The 19,574-nt window shown below is 44.0% G+C and overlaps 1 protein-coding gene across 1 annotated transcript in view; it reads right to left on the minus strand.

The window, feature by feature from the left end:
* LOC119733949 (E3 ubiquitin-protein ligase MYCBP2-like) overlaps positions 1–19,574 on the minus strand; it is a 62,510-nt gene that overhangs the window by 10,220 nt on the left and 32,716 nt on the right. Inside the window, exons 7-16 of the mRNA XM_038207314.1 lie at positions 19,256–19,365; positions 17,246–17,429; positions 16,010–16,077; positions 13,496–13,649; positions 11,381–11,457; positions 9,840–10,044; positions 8,922–9,089; positions 6,477–6,758; positions 5,092–5,278; positions 1,586–1,860 (exon numbers count right to left, since the gene is read on the minus strand). Coding sequence (XP_038063242.1) covers positions 1,586–1,860; positions 5,092–5,278; positions 6,477–6,758; positions 8,922–9,089; positions 9,840–10,044; positions 11,381–11,457; positions 13,496–13,649; positions 16,010–16,077; positions 17,246–17,429; positions 19,256–19,365 — 1,710 coding nt within the window. The remainder of the gene's footprint in view (positions 1–1,585; positions 1,861–5,091; positions 5,279–6,476; positions 6,759–8,921; positions 9,090–9,839; positions 10,045–11,380; positions 11,458–13,495; positions 13,650–16,009; positions 16,078–17,245; positions 17,430–19,255; positions 19,366–19,574) is intronic.

Below are 19,574 nucleotides of genomic sequence, written 5' to 3' on the forward strand. Positions count from 1 at the left end.
CTTGGGCCGGACCTTGTGTTGTTTATGCTCAGCCGTGCATAAATTTAGCCCTTGATTATACTTGACATCCTTCGCACTGCTCCAGGATGTCACTGCCTATGCCTAAGCTTATTGACAGTCATAGCCGGAGGATTTTGCAGGATTCAGGCAGTGGTCACCCCTCCATGGACCATATTCAAGAAATAGCGGAGGAATTTGCAGGATTGAGGCTATATGCTATTTTTCCATGAGGCCCATTGGAGGATTTTGCAGGATTGAGGCTACATCCTAGCAAAAAGGCCTAGGGAGTTAGGGTTAATATGTGCAAGACTACAACATTCTTTCCTGCCGATATGGATGGGTAAAGCAGTCTTCATTCTCTACAGCAACCAAGTGATCTAGTATTTTAGCTTTATGATCAACCATTGGCATCAGTGCGTTTGCATCAGAGAGTGATACTAAATTACTAGAGTGCTAACTCCTCATTCTTACGTGCGGAGAGACTTCGAAGCCGTACTGCATGCAGACATTTTGAGTTCATGTGCTTGTTTGTAAACATAATGCGATTAGATGGAGTGAATTTTGAAAGTATACTCTAAATGCAACTTAAACTTCAGTGTGTCACAACGGGGACAAACGTCACGGCAAAATCATCTGCAGCAGATGCGCGCACGCGTTTACGTTGTTTGTGCAGAGCAAAATGAAACGCTCATTTACTTGCGCATTTCTGTCTTGGGCGCGCATCAGCTTCAATAACGCACATGTGTAGAATACAAACCCAGATATGCAAATAGCCGTACACAAGCCGTACAAAATTTCAAGTTTTCCGAAGGTTTGTGCACAAAAAAATGGCTGCGCCCAGCAGGCATCACTTTGTACATAGAGCCAGCGCTCTTGTAATTTAATTTAGCTCTATGGTTGGAATGCACCATGGCACAAATATTTCCTCTCTCTTTTTCAAAGTTGTAAGGGTTAATGTGCAGACAGTTCATAGAAATCTTTGACTTGCATTCCACAGGATGCATGTAGAGGCAAAGGGGAAAAGGGGAATTGCAGTTTAAAGCTATAGTCCATCATTTGTAATTTGTGCATGTTGTTCGTTTGAAACAACAAAGTGCTCAAAATCTAATGAAGGATACTGAGCAACTAACCTGATGAAGTTTCAGCTAAGCTTCAGCTGTACATTCCGAGAAAAACAGCATTCTAAGATCTCAATTTCAAATCAAAAGTTACTGAATCATGTTTTGAATTGTTTTGACTTGCAGCTATACGCGACGTAGCGCACTGATCCGACGAATTATAACAACCGCGCGCGTATGTGCGTCGTTCCAATACTTGTGCGCGCTGCGCCGAATAGCAAAACGAACTACTAATTTAAATTTTCCTACGGTGCTTCTTAAGAATCACCGTTGGAAATGCCTTCTTTCGTTGATTACTTCAAAATGACAGCTTCCCAGAAAGAATAATTTCACAGGAAGTTTAGTTCCCTTACTATCTTTCAACCAAGTTTGTTTTTCAACAGTAATTACGCCAGTTACTTTTCGGACGGCTGCAAATGATGGACTATAGCTTTAATGATCAGTGATTCACAGTGCGCATCCCTCACCTTTGCCTTTGTCCTGGTTCATGATGAACCCAACCCGTCGGTGTTTCCCATCCTGCTGTCGGTTCATCCCGTACCGCAGCTGGGCCAGCAGCTTGTGTTGCAGGATGTTGCCGTGCTGGACCAAGGCGCCCAGGAAGTTCCCCCCACCGTCGGGTCCCACGTCGCGGGGCGGTATGGCAGGGGCCAGGACACGACGCTCATGGGCCTCCCCGGCGCAGACCTTGCAGCAGCCGCACTTGGTGCAACCGGAGTCGCCAGAGCCGCAACCGCATACCCTGTCATTGTACGAGCAGGGGGAAAGAAGCGGAAACAGAGGGTGATCAGTTGAGAATCTCCAAAATATATACTGTCGGGTCTTTTAACTCTAACTCCCCAGCATAATTTACTAGGAACCATACCCATCCAGGCCAATTCCAACACCCACATGGGAAATGGTACACACACACTGTTGGACTTAGTTTCTGGAGGTATGCCAAGCCCAGTGTAAAAGACCATCAGTTTAGGGGTACTGTACCTATCCCAACAGATTTCAACAACACCTGCTGTTGGACTTTGATGGGTTGAGTTCGGTTAGGGTTAAGTATTTTTCAAGTTTCACCTTGAAATCAAGTGCTATTTTTATAGCAATAAAAAGTTTCACTTTTGAATAAGAGAAAGAAGGGAAAAACTGTAACACAATTACCAGTAGTTATGCATTAAAGGGAAGATACAACATTTGCAAACATCACAAAACGAAACGATCGAATTATCACAAAATACCTTACTGGATTGTTAGGGAATGACAGTCTAAAACATTCTGTAAAATCGTGGCTCCTGGTGTGCTGTCATTTTCAAGAAAAATGGGATTTTTCCAACGCTGGTCGGCCGACCAGCGTTGGAGAAAACTGGCTTTTTTCAAAAAGTGCTCCTAATTTTTCATAATTAGTTATTTCGCGTTTTCTTTGCAATTGATTACACACCTGTGAAGGGGTACAAGTATGCTAGACTGATTCTCTGACCTTACAATTCCGCAAAGTTTATAAATTGCTCTGTTTCATCTTAAGTGGGGTCAGGGAACCAAACTGCAAGAACATGATTGGTTATTTTGGTTTTTCCAGCATCTACAAGCCCAAATCGTGAAACAAGTCATTTTAACAATATTTGCTATAACATACTAATCCTCCAAATCCATTTATTTCTGAAAATTGCAGCAAAAGCAAATGTTGTACATTCCCTTTAAGTACTCTGCAAATAAAGTATTTGCAAACTGACAACATTTCAGTTTTAACAGCCCAGGGTGGACTGTCTCCTAGGGCTGAGCTGAATCTAACTAAATATTTGAAAGCTCGATCATCAACCGAATATCCAAATAACATTTTTGCAATTCAAATATTCAAAAAATGTGAGCGATCTCCAGGAGATGACGAAAAACAAATAAGTAATGTGGAATATTAGCTGAAATTTCTTCTTTAACGCGAACATCCTAAGGGCTCTTTGGGGGTCAAGGACCAAATACTACAGAATACAACATGTGTTGTGCACACTTGTGTGGAAAGAAATGCATACTACAGGTTACTTCTCAGTAGTATTTTGTAGCTTTGGGTGAGGTTAGGGTTAAAATCAGTCTAAGCCATCGCTACCAGGGCCCAATTTCACGGCACTGCTAAGCACAAAAATTTGCTTAGCACAAAAAAGTCTGGCTTATAAGAGCAGGTTACCAGCCAAGACTCCATGTGATTTTCATGCTAAGCAAACAACAGCTGAATACTGATCACGAGCAATATACATCACGTGGAGTTTTGGCTGGTAACCTGCTTTTATAAGCCATACTTTTTTTGTGCTAAGCAAATTTGTGTGCTTAGCAGTGCCGTGAAATTGGCCCCTGGTCTGTATCCTATTTTTAATAACAAGCTCGTCAATTTGCGACAAGTGCAGGTGAGCACAAATCCCTCCTGGCAGCCAATTTTAGGATGGTGCGCATTGAACTTGTTCAGTGCATTTCAAAATCACACACTCGAAATCAAAGAATTGAGTATTCAATCACGTTCAAGCCGTAATCATTTGGGCATTTCACAATGCAGTGCGCCACCAAGAGTTTGCCAAGGAGAGTCCATTTCTCAAGTTTACGGTCGACAAAATACGGCCCATTCGAATCAGTATCAGTAGACAACTTGAGCTAATTTGTTAAGGATTGGGGCTTAGCGTTCTGCCGCCTTACAAAAACACCATATTGATAAAAAGAAAAGAAAAGGGCAAACGGATACTCGAATCATACGCTTATGAAATTACTGACCGGACAACCTAACAATTTCAAATAGACTGCACTGCGAATTGTCAACCATCTCCCACAATGTGCTGGGAAAATGAACTCTCCATGGCAAACTCTTGGTGGTGCACTACATTGCAAAACGCCCAAATTGAATAGTTACAGTGACAGTCTTCTGTACTCACATTCCAGAATTTGTCCCTGGCGTTTCACAATACGCATTGCTATGTGAGTTCCCATTCCGATCCCCACCCATCCCCAAACTCCTACCATTTCCATCAATCCCTTGTGAACCAAATGACCACAATGTACTCACATTCCAGGATTCCTCCCTCGTGTGCTACGTGAGTTCCCATTCCACTCCCCACCCACCCTAAACTTCTACAACTTCAATCAATCCCTTGTGAACCAAATGACCACAATGTACTCACATTCCAGGATTCCTCCCTGGTGTGCTACGTGAGTTCCCATTCCCCTCCCCACCCATCCCCAAACTCCTACCATTTCCATCAATCCCTTGTGAACCAAATGACCAAAATGTACTCACATTCCAGGATTCCTCCCTGGATTATATGCATTGCTATGTGAGTTCCCATTCCCCTCCCCACCCATCCCCAAACTCCTACAACTTCCATCAATCCCTTGTGAACCCAATGACCACAATGTACTCACATTCCAGGATTCCTCCCTGGTGTGCTACGTGAGTTCCCATTTTGATCCCCACCCATCCCCAAACTCCTACCATTTCCATCAATCCCTTGTGAACCCAATGACCACAATGTACTCACATTCCAGGATTCCTCCCTGGTGTGCTACGCGAGTTCCCATTCCCCTCCCCACCCATTCCCAAACTCCTACCATTTCCATCAATCCCTTGTGAACCAAATGACCACAATGTACTCACATTCCAGGATTCCTCCCTGGATTATATGCATTGCTACGTGAGTTCCCATTCCCCTCCCCACCCATCCCCAAACTCCTACCATTTCCATCAATCCCTTGTGAACCCAATGACCACAGTGTACTCACATTCCAGGATTCCTCCCTGGTGTGCTACGTGAGCTCCCATTCCCCTCCCCACCCATCCCCAAACTCCTACCATTTCCATCAATCCCTCGTGAACCAAATGACCACAATGTACTCACATTCCAGGATTCCTGCCTGGTGTGCTACGTGAGTTCCCATTCCCCTCCCCACCCATCCCCAAACTCCTACCAATTCCATCAATCCCTTGTGAGCCCAATGACCACAATGTACTCACATTCCAGGATTCCTGCCCGGCTGGAAGGTATTGACGCATGAGTCTCCGTATCCCGTGCACAGGCCACACAGCGAGCATATCATGCACTGGTCAGCCTTCCACTCATGCTCACACTGCTCATCATCTCGCTCTTCTTCCTCCGGGTCCTCCTCGGCTCCCGGAGCCAAGATGTCTGCTGCCGCCTCTCCTAAGACGCACAAAACAACAAAATTATAACTAGAAAGCACTCGAAGAACGCAACCTCCGCCAATTCAAAACAATTCTCCGCCGTATGGTAATAAAGGTTTTACCGGCTATTTGAAAACATTTTTCATTCAACTTCACCAACTCTAACATTCAATTTCGTCCGAGATTAGTTGAGCACGCGTTTAACAAACCAATTTAGTCATTTACCATTCAATTTCATAGTTTGGTCACACTCTTTAGTTACAGGGTCGAGAATATTCATCATTACAGATCAAATTCGTCTAAGCTGTTGCCGAATGGCAGCATTCGGAGATCAAATTTGTCTCATATATAAATCAATTAGAGGAATTTAATTTCTGAATAACAAGGTGTGGCGTAGATGAGACAAAATCAAATACTCCAGGACAAAAAACGTGTGCTCATTGTTTGAATTTGTTTAAACTGAATTTGAAATTGTGTGACAAAAGACAAAATTAAAAATTGGAAGTGCACTAAATCGATGTTGACAGGTATAGAATTGTCAAGATTTCAGGATAATAATAATAATAATAATAGTGGATATTTATAAAGCGCACGTATCCACCAGGACTGGTGCTCAAAGCGCTACATCATTATTACCCCTGCTCATTGGGCACATAAAACATTCCAAATACCATCTCAGCTCCCTGGGGAGTATACAGCTCGATGATGCCTGTTAGGCGCAAGGAAGCTAATTCAATCACAATAACCATCTCTGCCCTCACAGGTACCCCTTTACTCCTGGGTGGAGAGAAGCAATGAGTGACAAAGTGCCTTGCCCAAGGGCACACGCACCATGACCCCGCCAGGACTCGAACCCACAACCTGCAGCTTTACCCGCAGACCACGAATCAGTGCCCTTAAGCACGAGGCCACAGTGGGCCACAGGATGGTGATTTGTGAGTTTTTTTTTTCATTTGGGAAAACTGTACAAATTACAAGTATGTATGGCATTCACTTGTACATTTATAGTCACTAGTAAAACACATCATATTCAGAGGCCCCCCAAAAAATACCAACATTTATAATTTCTTCTTCTATGAACTTATTCTGTGCAACCTAGCTTCATCAGTTGTAATGCATAAAGGCCATTCTAAAGTTTACGGTCCAAAGTGTGACATTTTCCCCCCCCCCCCCCCCCCCCCCCCCCCCGCCCCCCGTCAATTTTTTTTCAAGCTAACCTTCTGCAATGAGCGTTCTCATCAACTGTGCAGCAGCAACGTTGGCCCCCTCACCACCGCCGTTCCCGCACACATCCTCGGGACTGACCGCCTCCTTCTGCGCCATGTTGGCGTTCTTGCCATCCTTGCCAGCGCCATGCCCCAGGGCCGGTCCACGGCCGCATTGCCCCTTGTTGTTGATGCCGGCCGTGTGGACAGCCCCGCTGCTGGTCAGGATACAGGTGTGGGCCTTGCCGAGGGCCACCTGGGTGACTTTGACGTTTTTGAGTTCGGTGTACAACCCTGGAAGGCAGCATATATTGAAAGCTAGGATTGAAAATCTAAGTTTTGACTAATGAATTCATGGAACAACTGACAATCTTTGGAAAGTCTGATTCAGGGTGTCCCCCAAAACGTTATGCCAGCAGCAGGCATGCAACTGGAATTTAAAAAAAAACAAGGAAATTCCAAATCACACAAGACTCTGTACAATGTGTTTCAATTTGTAATGGCATTCATGAGAAGAAAAAAAACGAGGAAATCAGCGGATCCGAGGAAAAGTTGCATGCCTAAAGCAGATATCCTTTAATTTCCCCAAAACAACTTAACATGAGTACTTCATCTTGATGGAGCATATTAATTATACTCTTGTGTATATTCAGTAAAAATGTCATGGAAATCCGTTCATGCAAACCAGAGATCTAACAGATTATAAAAGGCTATGGTTTTTCACCCATTCTAATGAGATTTACACAGTTAGTGATATCAGTGCATCAGATTGTCATGGGCCTTTCACTCTGATGTAAATGAAGTTAACTGTGTAAATCCTGTCCCATTGGAATGAGTGAAAAACCCACAGCCTTTTATAATTTGTTAGATCTCTTGTTTGCATGAACATATTTCCATGACATAAAGTAAATGGTAAAGCTTCAAAAATCAGACGAGCACAATTTTATGTCACACAGTGACCAAAGAATGGCCCTAAACCAGAGACAAAAAAATTTGAGCATACATTTTCTGTTTTCTCAAAATGCATTGTATCCACTGAGCTTTGTTTTTAAGCATGTTAGTTAAGATTTTGAGCGATTTTGTTGCTTCAAATGACAAAAAAATGCCAAAAAGCAAATGCAGGGGTGTGAGTGGGGTAAAAAAAAAATAGCTGAAAATAGCTGAACCTGTAAATAACCGAACCTGCGAGCACGTAGCGCGAAGCCCTTACGGCGTGGGGTTCGGGGCTCGCTCAAGGGCCCCGGAAAATTTTTGAAATGTAGATGCTCTGTGGTGCATTTTAACATGATTTTAAAGCCTCCTGGCATGCCTGGGCCAACTATTGGTCGAAAATGTTTTGCAAATTATGCATGTTTTTAAGTTAACTTTTCCTTCATATTGGCTTGAAACTGCCTAAATGGCCAACTTGTATATGAAAACTGGGAAATTCGACCACGTTTCGACCACGTTTTCCATATTTTAACTCCTTACTGCAGATGATACACATCGTCATCGCGTGTCCCGGTTTCTGATCGAGTCGCCTAATTTCTGCCAATTAACCATGTGTTCCATCCAAATCCATTTCCACGGATTCGTAACCTGAGGATCGGTCTTGTCAATGTCCGTATCAAACTCCGAACCTCTTTGGATAATAACACATTTGTGTTGCACTGACATCTTGCGGAATTAATAATGTCAAAATACGTTCGAAACATTTGAAACGGCACACTAACGTACATGTATGATGTACGTAATGCAGCGGAATACACGCAGCAGGCCAGGATGCGTGCATGCAATGAAATGCACACATGAACTTTGCCCCGCATGATGCCCTCTACCGGCGCGGCACGGCGACAATTTACTAGTCTTATTTCAAGGCTTTATATTTGCAACAAGACGATGTTTACAGCGAGTTATTGTGGAGATCATCGCGTGTCACTACATGCATAGACACAGGAACGGCCGCAAAGAGTCCCAACGCGCTTCATGGCGCATGTGTGAATATTCATATTTATCTGCAGCCAATCACAGCGCAATGACTGTTGGTTCCCCGGATGCTGTTTACATGTTGTGTACAATACATTGTACACACGCGGCTTCGAGCTGAAAAATGCATGCACATGGCATCGTATAGTACACACGTACGTACTATACATGTACCGGTACGTATCATGTACATGTACATGTACATGTACATTGAATACTCGCTTGCGATTGCACGCACCCCAGAGCTTGTAGAGAGCGGATCGCGTGCGTTCGGCGGCGGCAGAAAATAAAATAAACGGAAATAAAATCAAAGCTTACGCGCGGGGAAAAAGCGGGGGGAAATCTGGACCATCGGAAGAAAAAAAGCGGAAAACAAAATGTGGCACGCTGAACAAAAAAGCGGAAATCCGCTAAATAGCAGAGATTTCACACCCCTGCAAATGATTGTACGCAACTCTAACTGGACTTATTCCTGAGCTGGTTTGACATTACCTGTGCTACTGTCAGCATTATGAGTGTCTTTGCCAAACAGATACAGCTCGCCTTCTTTGGTCACCACCGCCGTGCTGCCGTTGTTGCAGGCCACGTACACGGCCGTCTTGCCGTCCATTTTCAGCATCTTCTTGGGTTTGGAGGGCTTGAGTTGCCGGCGTCCCTTCACTGTAAAATTTAAAAAAGGAAAAATATGTTATTCTGAACGCAGCCTGCTGGTTTAAACCAAATCTGCAAGTGATCGTACAAAACCAGCATCCAAAGTTTAGTTTCCAGCGCCACAACTGAAATATTCATTTCAAGTTTGTCACACAAAACGACGTAAACATATGCATACCAGTTAAGGGGAGAATGCAAAATTAAACTGGCGGTAACTTGGTTTACCTCAAGGTTTACCTCGAGGTTTACCTTGAGGCTTTACCACGAGGTTTACCTCGAGGTGTACCTCGCGGTGGTTTACCTCGAGGTTTACAGGGTTCAGCAGGGTATTGTGGGGTACCTCAGGCTAATGCCTTGAGTTGACACTTGTCTAATTTTGTATTTTTCCCTTACGCTGGTTTATAGTTGGTCACACTACGGTCACGCCACTGAAAATAAGATGCCCGATCATCCTATAAGCCTGGATTTGAAATGTGTCCCTCTAATGCAGTCTGTCCCGATCCCTGGCTAACAGTCAAGTCGCCTCAGCAGCTTGACTGGTAGAGGGTACTATCAACAAGTTGAATCAAATCTAGTCTTGGGACCACTGGCTCTCGGACCCAAGAACTTCCAAGCATACTTCATATGAATGCATGAGGGGAACAAAAATGCAAATCCAGTCTTAGACTAAGACTAGTAAAAGGGCTGCTACGGTTCTTGTGGCAATTTGTCATCTGTCACCAAGAAGAGACTTCAGAAAAACAATTATTGGTGCTGTACCTTGGTCCCCATCCTCTCCCTTCCTGGCCGTCCCGGCAAAGTAGACGTTACCGTCCTCCCCTAGTAGGGCCGCATGGTAGCCGTCATGTCCCACGCTGCATTGCACTATCTTGGGTGACTTGGTGATGGGTAGCTCAGACCACTTGGTGCTGGGCTGACCGGTCTGCTTGATGCCCAGACTCTGGGCCTTGCCCATAAACAAAACCTGCAACAAGAAAAACACGTCCGGTTTGAATTGGACTTACTTTTGAGCGAACGCAGGCGTAGTCTAGGGGCTAGACGTTGTTAATGGTTTGATACGCTACAACCCGCGGCCGCGATAACCCGCCGTCACGAGAGGGCGCTATCACAACCAACCAATACCGCCCAGGGACTTGACAGGAACAACGTCTAGGGAAACTGGTATTGGTTGTGTAATGCGCGCACACCTGTTTGGCCTAATATGTGACCTGTTCTGTCAAAATCAGACTTTTCTGGGCATAAGGTCGAAAATGAGACTTTTGCATATTGTTAAAATATGTACATTTTCCTTTTAATTGGTGGTTTAATTTTTGAAACCTGTAATTCCTGGGCAAAGTTATGTTATTTTGAAGTTCATTGTGTCGAAAAGTAGAAGACGTAGAAAATGGCCACGAACGTCACAAACCAGACATTTCTTTAACTAATATACCTCAACAAATCATCAAAAATACTATATTTAGAGTTCAAATCAGGGTTTCAAACTTTTATAGTATATTTTAGACATGTTCAGGATTACAAATATGCAAGAATTAGAAAATCCAAAAAAATCACCCTCACAGCATTAATTTCTTAATTTCAACCTCTGCCCAGAAGCGTCTGCTTTTGACAGAGCAGGTCACATATATGAAGCACGCAATTCAAACAATTATAGCAGTTCCAAAGCAAACTCTCAAATTTCTTCCAGTGCAATAAAAGATGCGGCAAGACCTTTGCACAACTTCACTGGTCAGCTCTTTTGTTGTGAGTAGTATGTGTAGGACAGAAAATGGACCGTAATTGCCTGCAGAAGTTGCGCATGCGCACTAGTTTCCCCCATTCTTCGGGGGGAGATTTCAGTAGATTCCCTAGACGTAGTTCTGACAAGTCCGTGGACGATATTGGTTGGTCGTGATGGCACCCTCTCGCGGGAGCGGGTTATCACGGCCGCGGGTTATCGCGTATCAAACCATAACAACGTCTAGCCCCTACACTAACGCGGGCGCTGTCATGACGCCATTTGAGGATATAAACAGATGCAAATCCATGTCAGTTTACAGTTTGCGGCAGCTCAAACATTGCATTTTCTACAATCTTTATTTTTTTTTGACTAAGTAAAGGACCACTTACCTGACTGTTTACAGCAACCAAAGCTAGGATTTGTTTTTTACGGAATTGTTACGGAATGTTACAATCTGTTCTTCCTGTGGCTTACAATTTGTTCTGGGTTGGGCAGCAAAGTCAAAGCCTGTGAGAGGCCATAGTAACATTTTATCCCAACAGAAAAGTGGTTTCAAAATACTGCTGATGAAATTCTCACATACCTTTCCCGAGTTTGTTCTGATAAGAGAGAACTCTTTGCCGGCCGCAACGTACATGCCCTCGCTGTTCATTCCGGTTTCTGTGGGGAGATAAAAGGATGAATTTATCAGAAAAGATATATTATATCTAAAAGGGATAATAAAAGGGATTTAGGTTGGCGTAGTGGTACTTTCCTCGCCTTCCACCGCTGTGACCCGGATTCGAATCCCGCCTGGGCCAATGTGGATTGGTTTTCAGTCCGATTCCATAGGTTTTCCCCTAGAATATCATTCTGGGGTTTTCCTCCCACCTCTAAAACTGCAATTTCTTTTCATTGTCTTTTTTTCCTGCAGGTTTCTGCAGGCTTGCGAGCTACAGTGCCTAGGGTACTTTTGAGGAATCCTTGGTTTCATTACCACAAATACTTAATAATAATAACAATAATAAAATTGAAAACATCACTGATTTATTTCAATATGTTCTTTTGCAGAGAACTGCAAATACAGAAGGTATCTGCTTAGCAAACTAGGTTACCAGCTAAATTGTCATGCAATTGCAAACTACTGATGACTGGTTCTCAGCGGGTTCATGCTTAGCACAGAAACTTGTAAGCAACATTAACTGCGAAGCAGCTTCGTGAAGTTTAGCCCTGGTCCCAATTTCATACATGTATCTCTGCTAACCACAGCATTCCGCGCTTATAATCACTATTCTGTGCTAACAGCGCTATTAACGAAAACAATTCTGAGCTAACCACGTAAACACAGAATCCTTAGCTACGGGATGGACGCATTTATAAGCATAAGCCAAATCAACTGCTAACCCATGACATATGCTAACTGGAAGCAGGATTTTTTTTTCTACGGATACGCAGGTATATTTTTTTGTTTTTGGTAAGTAGAAACCACGAAATTGCACCCCAGTTATGGGTAAAACAAGTACAATGTTTGGAGGGGAACGAAAACCACCAACAAATCTTCCGTGACAATTTCAGAAACCTCCAAGTTTAATATAGGAAGTACAGCCAAGGGCTGACACCAAGCCAGCACAGTGTGTTGTGGTTAAACAACAAGCAGGCATGGTGGTCAAAACTTCCACAAATGTAAGTGGGCAACTAATAGCATTAATCTTTTGGTGCCCCTTTTTTTTTCATTTTCATGCTGTGATGTTACATTGTATTCCTGTTGTTGTTGTTTTTTGTGTCAACAAAAACCAACTGACATTCTTTTACTGCATGATGTTTAACCCTAAAAGGGCCGGGGGCGTATTTCGCCCTCCCGCCCCTTCAACTTTTTCTGCGATAGCCTTAAAACAATTTTTTTGCGCAATCCGAGCTGTTCTGACTTTTTAGCCTCGAGTCTTGCACATCTTTTGATACTAAAAACAAAATTCGGACCACAGGTTGCTGCGCAGCAAAAAAATTTCCGGCGCAACGTGCCGTGACAAATAAATTTCCCAATATACCTTGTGTATACAAAGCAGAATTACCATTTGTGCATATGAATAATTAATTAGCAATAATTCCAAAACCCTTTGACCTACAGTCATGACATTTCTTGGGTGTGTTCATGATAAGTTGTTCTAAGCATGTATCGAGTTTCATAATTGTTTGTCACTCGATGGCCGAGATCTGACGGGGGAATCTGCCCCCCCCCCCCCCCCCCACGGCTGTGAGATGGTCAAAATAACCCGGCCCTTTACTTTTAGGGTTAACACGACGTTCTCTAATTAGAAAAATGACAGGGGTCACGGTCAAAAGTGACTCGCATTACACAGTCTGGCAATGCCCAAATTTAGCACAATCTTCAATTCAAATGATTTTTCAAAGAGAAAACTGTAGAAATAAGGGTAATAATGAAATAAAGTCATTCAGATATTACAAAAAATTAAGGAAAAGTCAGGTTACTTGCATTTATAACCATTTTTCTTGTTCCACTACCCCTTCCCCCCCCAAAAAAAAAATGGGTAATAGTGGAAACTTTACAACTCGGTTAAGGTTTTTATACTGTAACACTTGTAAGAAAATAGAAGTAGTCCAAATATAAATAACAATACAATACTGAATTACACGAGTGATTGTGGTAAACTCTAAGGCCAAAACAAAATCCTCTGATAAAAGTGTTGGACAACTTAATTACCAATCTCTTGTTTCTCCAGATGCAGTTCCTTATCACCGCTGCCTGGCCACGGACCGTAGGCCAGGAGGGACTTCCGGGCCAGTTTGACCGGCAGCTCCCCGGTCTTCAGCACGGGGGAGCTCTGGGGGTTGAAACTCTGCACCACAAAGGTGTCCTAAGAAGACAAACAAGTAAGATATCCACAGAATATGTGATGAGATCTGTCAAAGAGCTACGGCTGCGCAATTTTTTTTTTTTTTTATAATTTACGGTAGTACTTGATTATTAGACCTCGGATTGTATTGAATATTCAAATATTGGAAACACGAAACACAAGACAAGTTTTATGAACGCCAGCGCATGTGCTAATCAGGAAGTGCATGTGCACACCCTGTTTGAAATATGCATGCCTCAATCAGGAATTACATAGTCCACTGATCAGGGTTTATGTGCACAATGAGCCTTATACACATTAAGAACACCATGTATGCATTGAAATACATTCTTGTATGTAGCTGACAATTGACACTTGAAAGATTTTAAAAGATGTAAACTTATACGATTAAAATGACATCTTGGGCATTTATCTTCAGCTGCTCAAGACTGCTCACATTTTTGACGGGTAAAATAGGAACTAGAACGGCGAAGCCGCCATGGCTCGCTGTCCAAGGCAGGAAGGGAGGCTGAAGGTAGGGTTGGGGATGGGCATGATGGAAGGGGATCAGGATTCTTGTTGATGTGCCTAGGTGTAGGGGTCAGTTTTTAAATGTCAACATAAAAAGTCAACAGATTACCTAATAAATACATGTGTATATAGGTTAGCCGTCACTGTATTATGGGGGAGTTTTCCATTGTTAGGGTAATTAGGACCCAGTTGTGGATTTTTGCAGCCCCAACAGTGTCTTCTGCTCCCCATACTTGTATTACCATGGGAAAATTCTTGTGTAGTCGCCACAAATGCAGAACAAGAATGGGTATACATGTACATGTAGACACAGCACCATCACCACCTCCCCCAAACCTTACCCCATCCCAAAACCTTACCCCATCCCCAACCCGCCCCCTCCCCCTCCCCCACCCAACCCCCTACCCACACCCATTCCATCCTCCCCTAATCATCCCCACCCTATCACCTACACATCCAAACCCCACCCAAACTCCAATCCCTATCTCCTTCCCCCTCCCCTGACCCGTACCCTTCCCTACCCCAACCCCCTACACCCACCTACCCTATCTTCCCCTATCTGTCCTTACCCACCCCTACATATCCCCACCCTAACCCTTACTCGAATTCCAATATCCCGCCCACCCCATTCCCCCACCCATACATCCTCACCTGACCCCATGCAACCCCTACTCTGATCCCTATATACTGCCCCCTCCCCTTATCCAACCCCTACAACAACCCATCCCTACACATCCCCAACCCAACCCCTACTCCGATCCTATATCCCGCCCCCTGCCCAACCCCCTCCTAACCCAACCCCTACATCCATGCCCATCCTCTCCCTACCTGTCTCTCCCTACCTTTTGCCACCCCACCCCTACAAATCCCCACCCCACCCAAACCCAGTATTCCAACCCCTCTCCCCACCCCACCCCACCCCAACCCGCCCCGCCCCACCCATCCTATAGCTCCCCTACTCATCCTACTCACACAAACCCTAACTCCAACCCTATACCCCACCCCGACCCCACTCCACCCTCCCCTACCCCATCCCTACTCCAACCCCATAAACTAAAAGATCAAACCAGAAGCTCATGCACATCCCCAAAATGCATAGTGTACATGTACATGTTATACCGGTATACACACATGTACATGTTATACCAGTATACATGTACATGTAACAATTAAAAGCTTTAACATTTCCTTGAATTAAAGTTCCTCAATAAAATCATAAAATTTACTGCAATGATATGAACCTAACTGAAGTTATAGGCCTGGAGATGATACCTGACAACTGCATTTAATTTTTTTCCCCAAGTTAACTAAAACCAAAAACTTCAACATTTTTATCTAAACGCGGACGGCCGGACGGACGGACCGACGGACGGACGGACGGACGGGCGCCCGGACAGACGGACGGAAATTGGTATTACATAGGCTCGCATCTGCTTCGCAGCTCGCCAAAAATGCTATCCGGATATTTGGTGGATGATCGACATATTTGAATATTTGGTATATTCGGCCCAGCCCTACCAAGAGCTTGAAATGGAAATACGACCACAAAATTGAATGAGAGTTATTATCAGCAACAGTCTTTTTTCTATGTATAAAATATATTGTGCAAGTTTCAGAATGTAATATTGCCATTGAAATTGGTCATCTCGATGGGAGGTAACTTAATATCACCGACTTTTAACAAGCAGAATTTCGCCAAGGGAAAGTCCTTTCACTATAATTGAAACTCAGCCTTATATGAGTTTTGATATACCAATAACAGCTTTAAGTTATTTTGTTTCAATTACTATTGGTTGTAAAACAGCAATATAGTGATATTATAAAAACAAATAGAAGTGACCAAAACTTACATCATTTACAGCGGACACACATCCGATGTTATCCCCATCACTGAAAAGGAGAGACGCGGAGGTACCTCCTAAAACAAAGCATAACACTCAATTAATTAAATTGTTACCTGTACATGGAAGATAATGTTGGACGACTCTTTAAAAGGGAAACTGATCATGGGGAAGCATACACAATATAGATGTACACATGTAGGGCTGACAATATCAAATAAAGAAAAACAAATAAATTGTAATGCCTAAGCCTATATAGTGCTTTCCATTGTATCAAAGCACTTTACAATTATTCCAGGTTCATCAGGCCATGGGACCACGCGGCAGCCAATATCAGCGCTCAATCGGTCCTCGACCCTCACAGGTACCCATTTATACTCCTGGGTGGAGAGAGGCAATTGTGGTTAAGTGTCTTGGCCAAGGGCACAAACACCATGTTGCTGGCAGGGTTCGAACCCACGCACCATTGTACATGAGTCAAACACAGCAACCACTGGACCATGGCATTCAGAGGCATGGCAAGACCAATTTGAATGGGGGTGTGTAACAGCCAATTTCCTGATAGAACATCGGTGTTGGAAGGTAGCAGGGAATTTTTTGCCTGATCGAGGGGTGGGTAGGGGAGGGCTGGACATAACCTTACAAAGTGTCAAAGTAAATTATCTTTGACACCGACAACAGACACAAGATTTTACCATCCCCCCCCCAAGATTACACCCCCCCCCCTCCAATCTAGTGATATCCAGGGTTCGACTTTAGTGGTGGCCCGCTAGCCAAATGCTAGTCAAAACAGCGGCAGGCTAGTCAAACTATTCCCTAAAGTTGCCCGGCTGGCAAGTCAAAAATTATTGGGCTACGGCAAAGATGAAAAAACAGGAAGAAATATATCACTAAATTCAGAAAGGACAAGAAGAAATATATCATTATCATTGGTTCACATTACAAACCAACTGCTGACTGAAATTTCCAAAAATGTGTCACTTGACGCATCTTTGAAAAATGGCCTTCTCTCCTTGTTTTCTTCAAAATGACATCATGTCAGAAAGAATAATTTCACAAGGACTTAATTGCCGTAACTATCTTTAAACCAAGTAGGTTTTTCAACAATAATTTTGTCAGTTAGTTTTTGGATAGCTGCAAATGATCTGCTCTACCTTTAAGTGTGCACCTGGCACACAGTGGGAATCAGTAGCTCATAAGGAGTCCAAATTTCATGCCACACCGTTTGAACGCATATCCACCTACCTATGATGGGGATTTCAAAAGTCCCAATTTCCTTCAGGGATTCAGTGTCCACTACGACCGCCTCGCATCCAGCCCCACTATGCTGATCCTGTGATACGTTCTTATATAGGAGTTGGCCCCTGGCGAGGCCCAGCCAGCCTCGCTCGTGGGAGTGAAACTCCCTGTTGGCTGCATAAATATGACCCTGCAACACGGGACAAAAATTGTAATAAACGATGATTACACAAGCAATGCCGTGTCTGAATCAACTGGCTGTGGCAGGGAGTAACACACACTGTGGCCGGCAGTTTATGGGAAGTGGCTATAGCCACAAGCCAGTGGCATCCCATAGGCACTCTTGTTATTCCCAGCCGCAGCCACAACTTTTGGATATTGGGCAAGTGGCTATATCCTCAAGCCAGTATCTTCCATAGACACTCTTGTTATTCCCAGCCGCAGCCACAACTTTTGGATATTGGGGAAGTGGCTATATCCACAAGCCAGTGGCTTCCATAGACACTCTTGTTATTCCCAGCCGCAGCCACAACTTTTGGATATGGGGGAAGAGGCTATAGCCACAAGCCAGTGGCTCCCATAGGCACTCTTGTTATTCCCATGCGCAGCCACAACTTTTGGATATTGGGGAAGTGGCTATAGCCACAAGCCAGTGGCTTCCATAGACACTCTTGGTGTTCCCAGCAACAGCCACAACTTTCGGATATGGGGGAAATGGCTATAGCCACAAGCCAGTGGCTTCCATAGGCACTCGTGTTATTCCCAGCCGCAGCCACAACTTTTGGATATTGGGGAAGTGGCTATAGCCACAAGCCAGTGGCTTCCATAGGCACTCTTGTTATTCCCAGCCCCAGCCACAACTTTTGGATACGGCCTTATACTGACGTGAAGTCTTGGTCAAAGATTGGATCTGGATTCTATTCCCCTGGTACAGCAGGTCCCTCACATGTAATACAAATAATAATAATAATAATAATTTGGGAGGCTAATCATCCTTACTCGCAGCTAAGAAGCTGAATTGCGAAGGAAGTGGCTACAACGTGGTCGAGCCGCTGGCATGTAAAGGCGACTTTGGCAGCCAGCCATACGACCCATATCAGACCACAGAAGCACAGACAGAGGTCGAAAGTGTTTGATTTTTTTCAGAGGGAGGAAAACCGGAGGGCCAGGAGAAAAAACCTTGTGGCACAGGAGAGAACCAACGCACAACTCTACTTACACTGTACATATCGTCGTGTCGGTGCAACAAGGTCGTAACTCCATTATGCAACAAAGTCGTATCTCGCGCGAATACGCTCCGTGCAACAAGGTTGTATCGCGACGTCCACTGACTTTGTGTGTACATCCGGGTTATTTTAAGTGAGGTACGACCTTTGAACATTCTGAAACTCGCGTTTCACGTACAGCCCATTTCACGTTTCACGTACGGCCACCTTGTTGCACAGACACGACGATATGGTTCTAGCCGGGAACGAACCAGGGACACAGTGGTGTGAGGCGAGCGCTTTATGCACTAGCCACCCATGCCACCATATGTTCAGCCAAGGCGGCAAGGCAGAAGAGATCACTATTAACAAGATGAATGGCATGGGTGGCTTGTGTGTAAAGCGCTCGCCTCTCACCACTGTTGGCCTGGTTCGAATCCCGTCCGCGGACCATACATGCCATATGTGAGTAGAGTTGTGCTTTGGTTCTCTCCTGTGCAACTAGGGTTTTTCTCTGGGCCTTCCGATTTTCCTCCCTTCGGAAAAATCAAACACTTTTGATCTCAGGCTGTACACTTTGGTCATATGGGTCAATGTCGCTGGCTGAAAAAAGGCACCTTTACAAGACAGCGGCTTGACCACGTTGTAGCCGTGTCCTTCGCAATTTAATCTCTCAGCTGCCAGTAAGAATGATTAGCCTCCCAAATTATTATTATTATTATTATTATGAATCAAATCCTGTCTTGGGAACTTTGGCAGGGCTACCCTTCATTTCCCCCCCCCCCCCCACACCAACAATCCATTAACTTACCTTGATTGTGCTGGAGAATCCAGAGCCTATTTTGTACAGGCCTGTGTCTGTGTGTATGTACAGGTAGGAGCCATCGCTGGCTATTGCACTGTTATTATCACAACACGCATCTGAAAAAGAAAAAAAAATGTATGCCATTTAGAAAAAAGGTTTGAATTTAAAGTCTCAGGTAAATTATTTCTCGCAAGGCCACAGGAAAAATAATGAGTATATAGTGTTTATATATACATTAGCAAAGGGCAAAATCCAAAATCCAAAATCTCCACGACACAGAGTCAATCTTATGAACGAATTTCAGGCGACTTTTCTATTAGCTTCA

The sequence above is a fragment of the Patiria miniata genome, unplaced genomic scaffold (assembly GCF_015706575.1).
Source record: "Patiria miniata isolate m_02_andy unplaced genomic scaffold, ASM1570657v1 HiC_scaffold_26, whole genome shotgun sequence".
Classification (NCBI taxonomy): Eukaryota; Metazoa; Echinodermata; class Asteroidea; order Valvatida; family Asterinidae; genus Patiria; species Patiria miniata.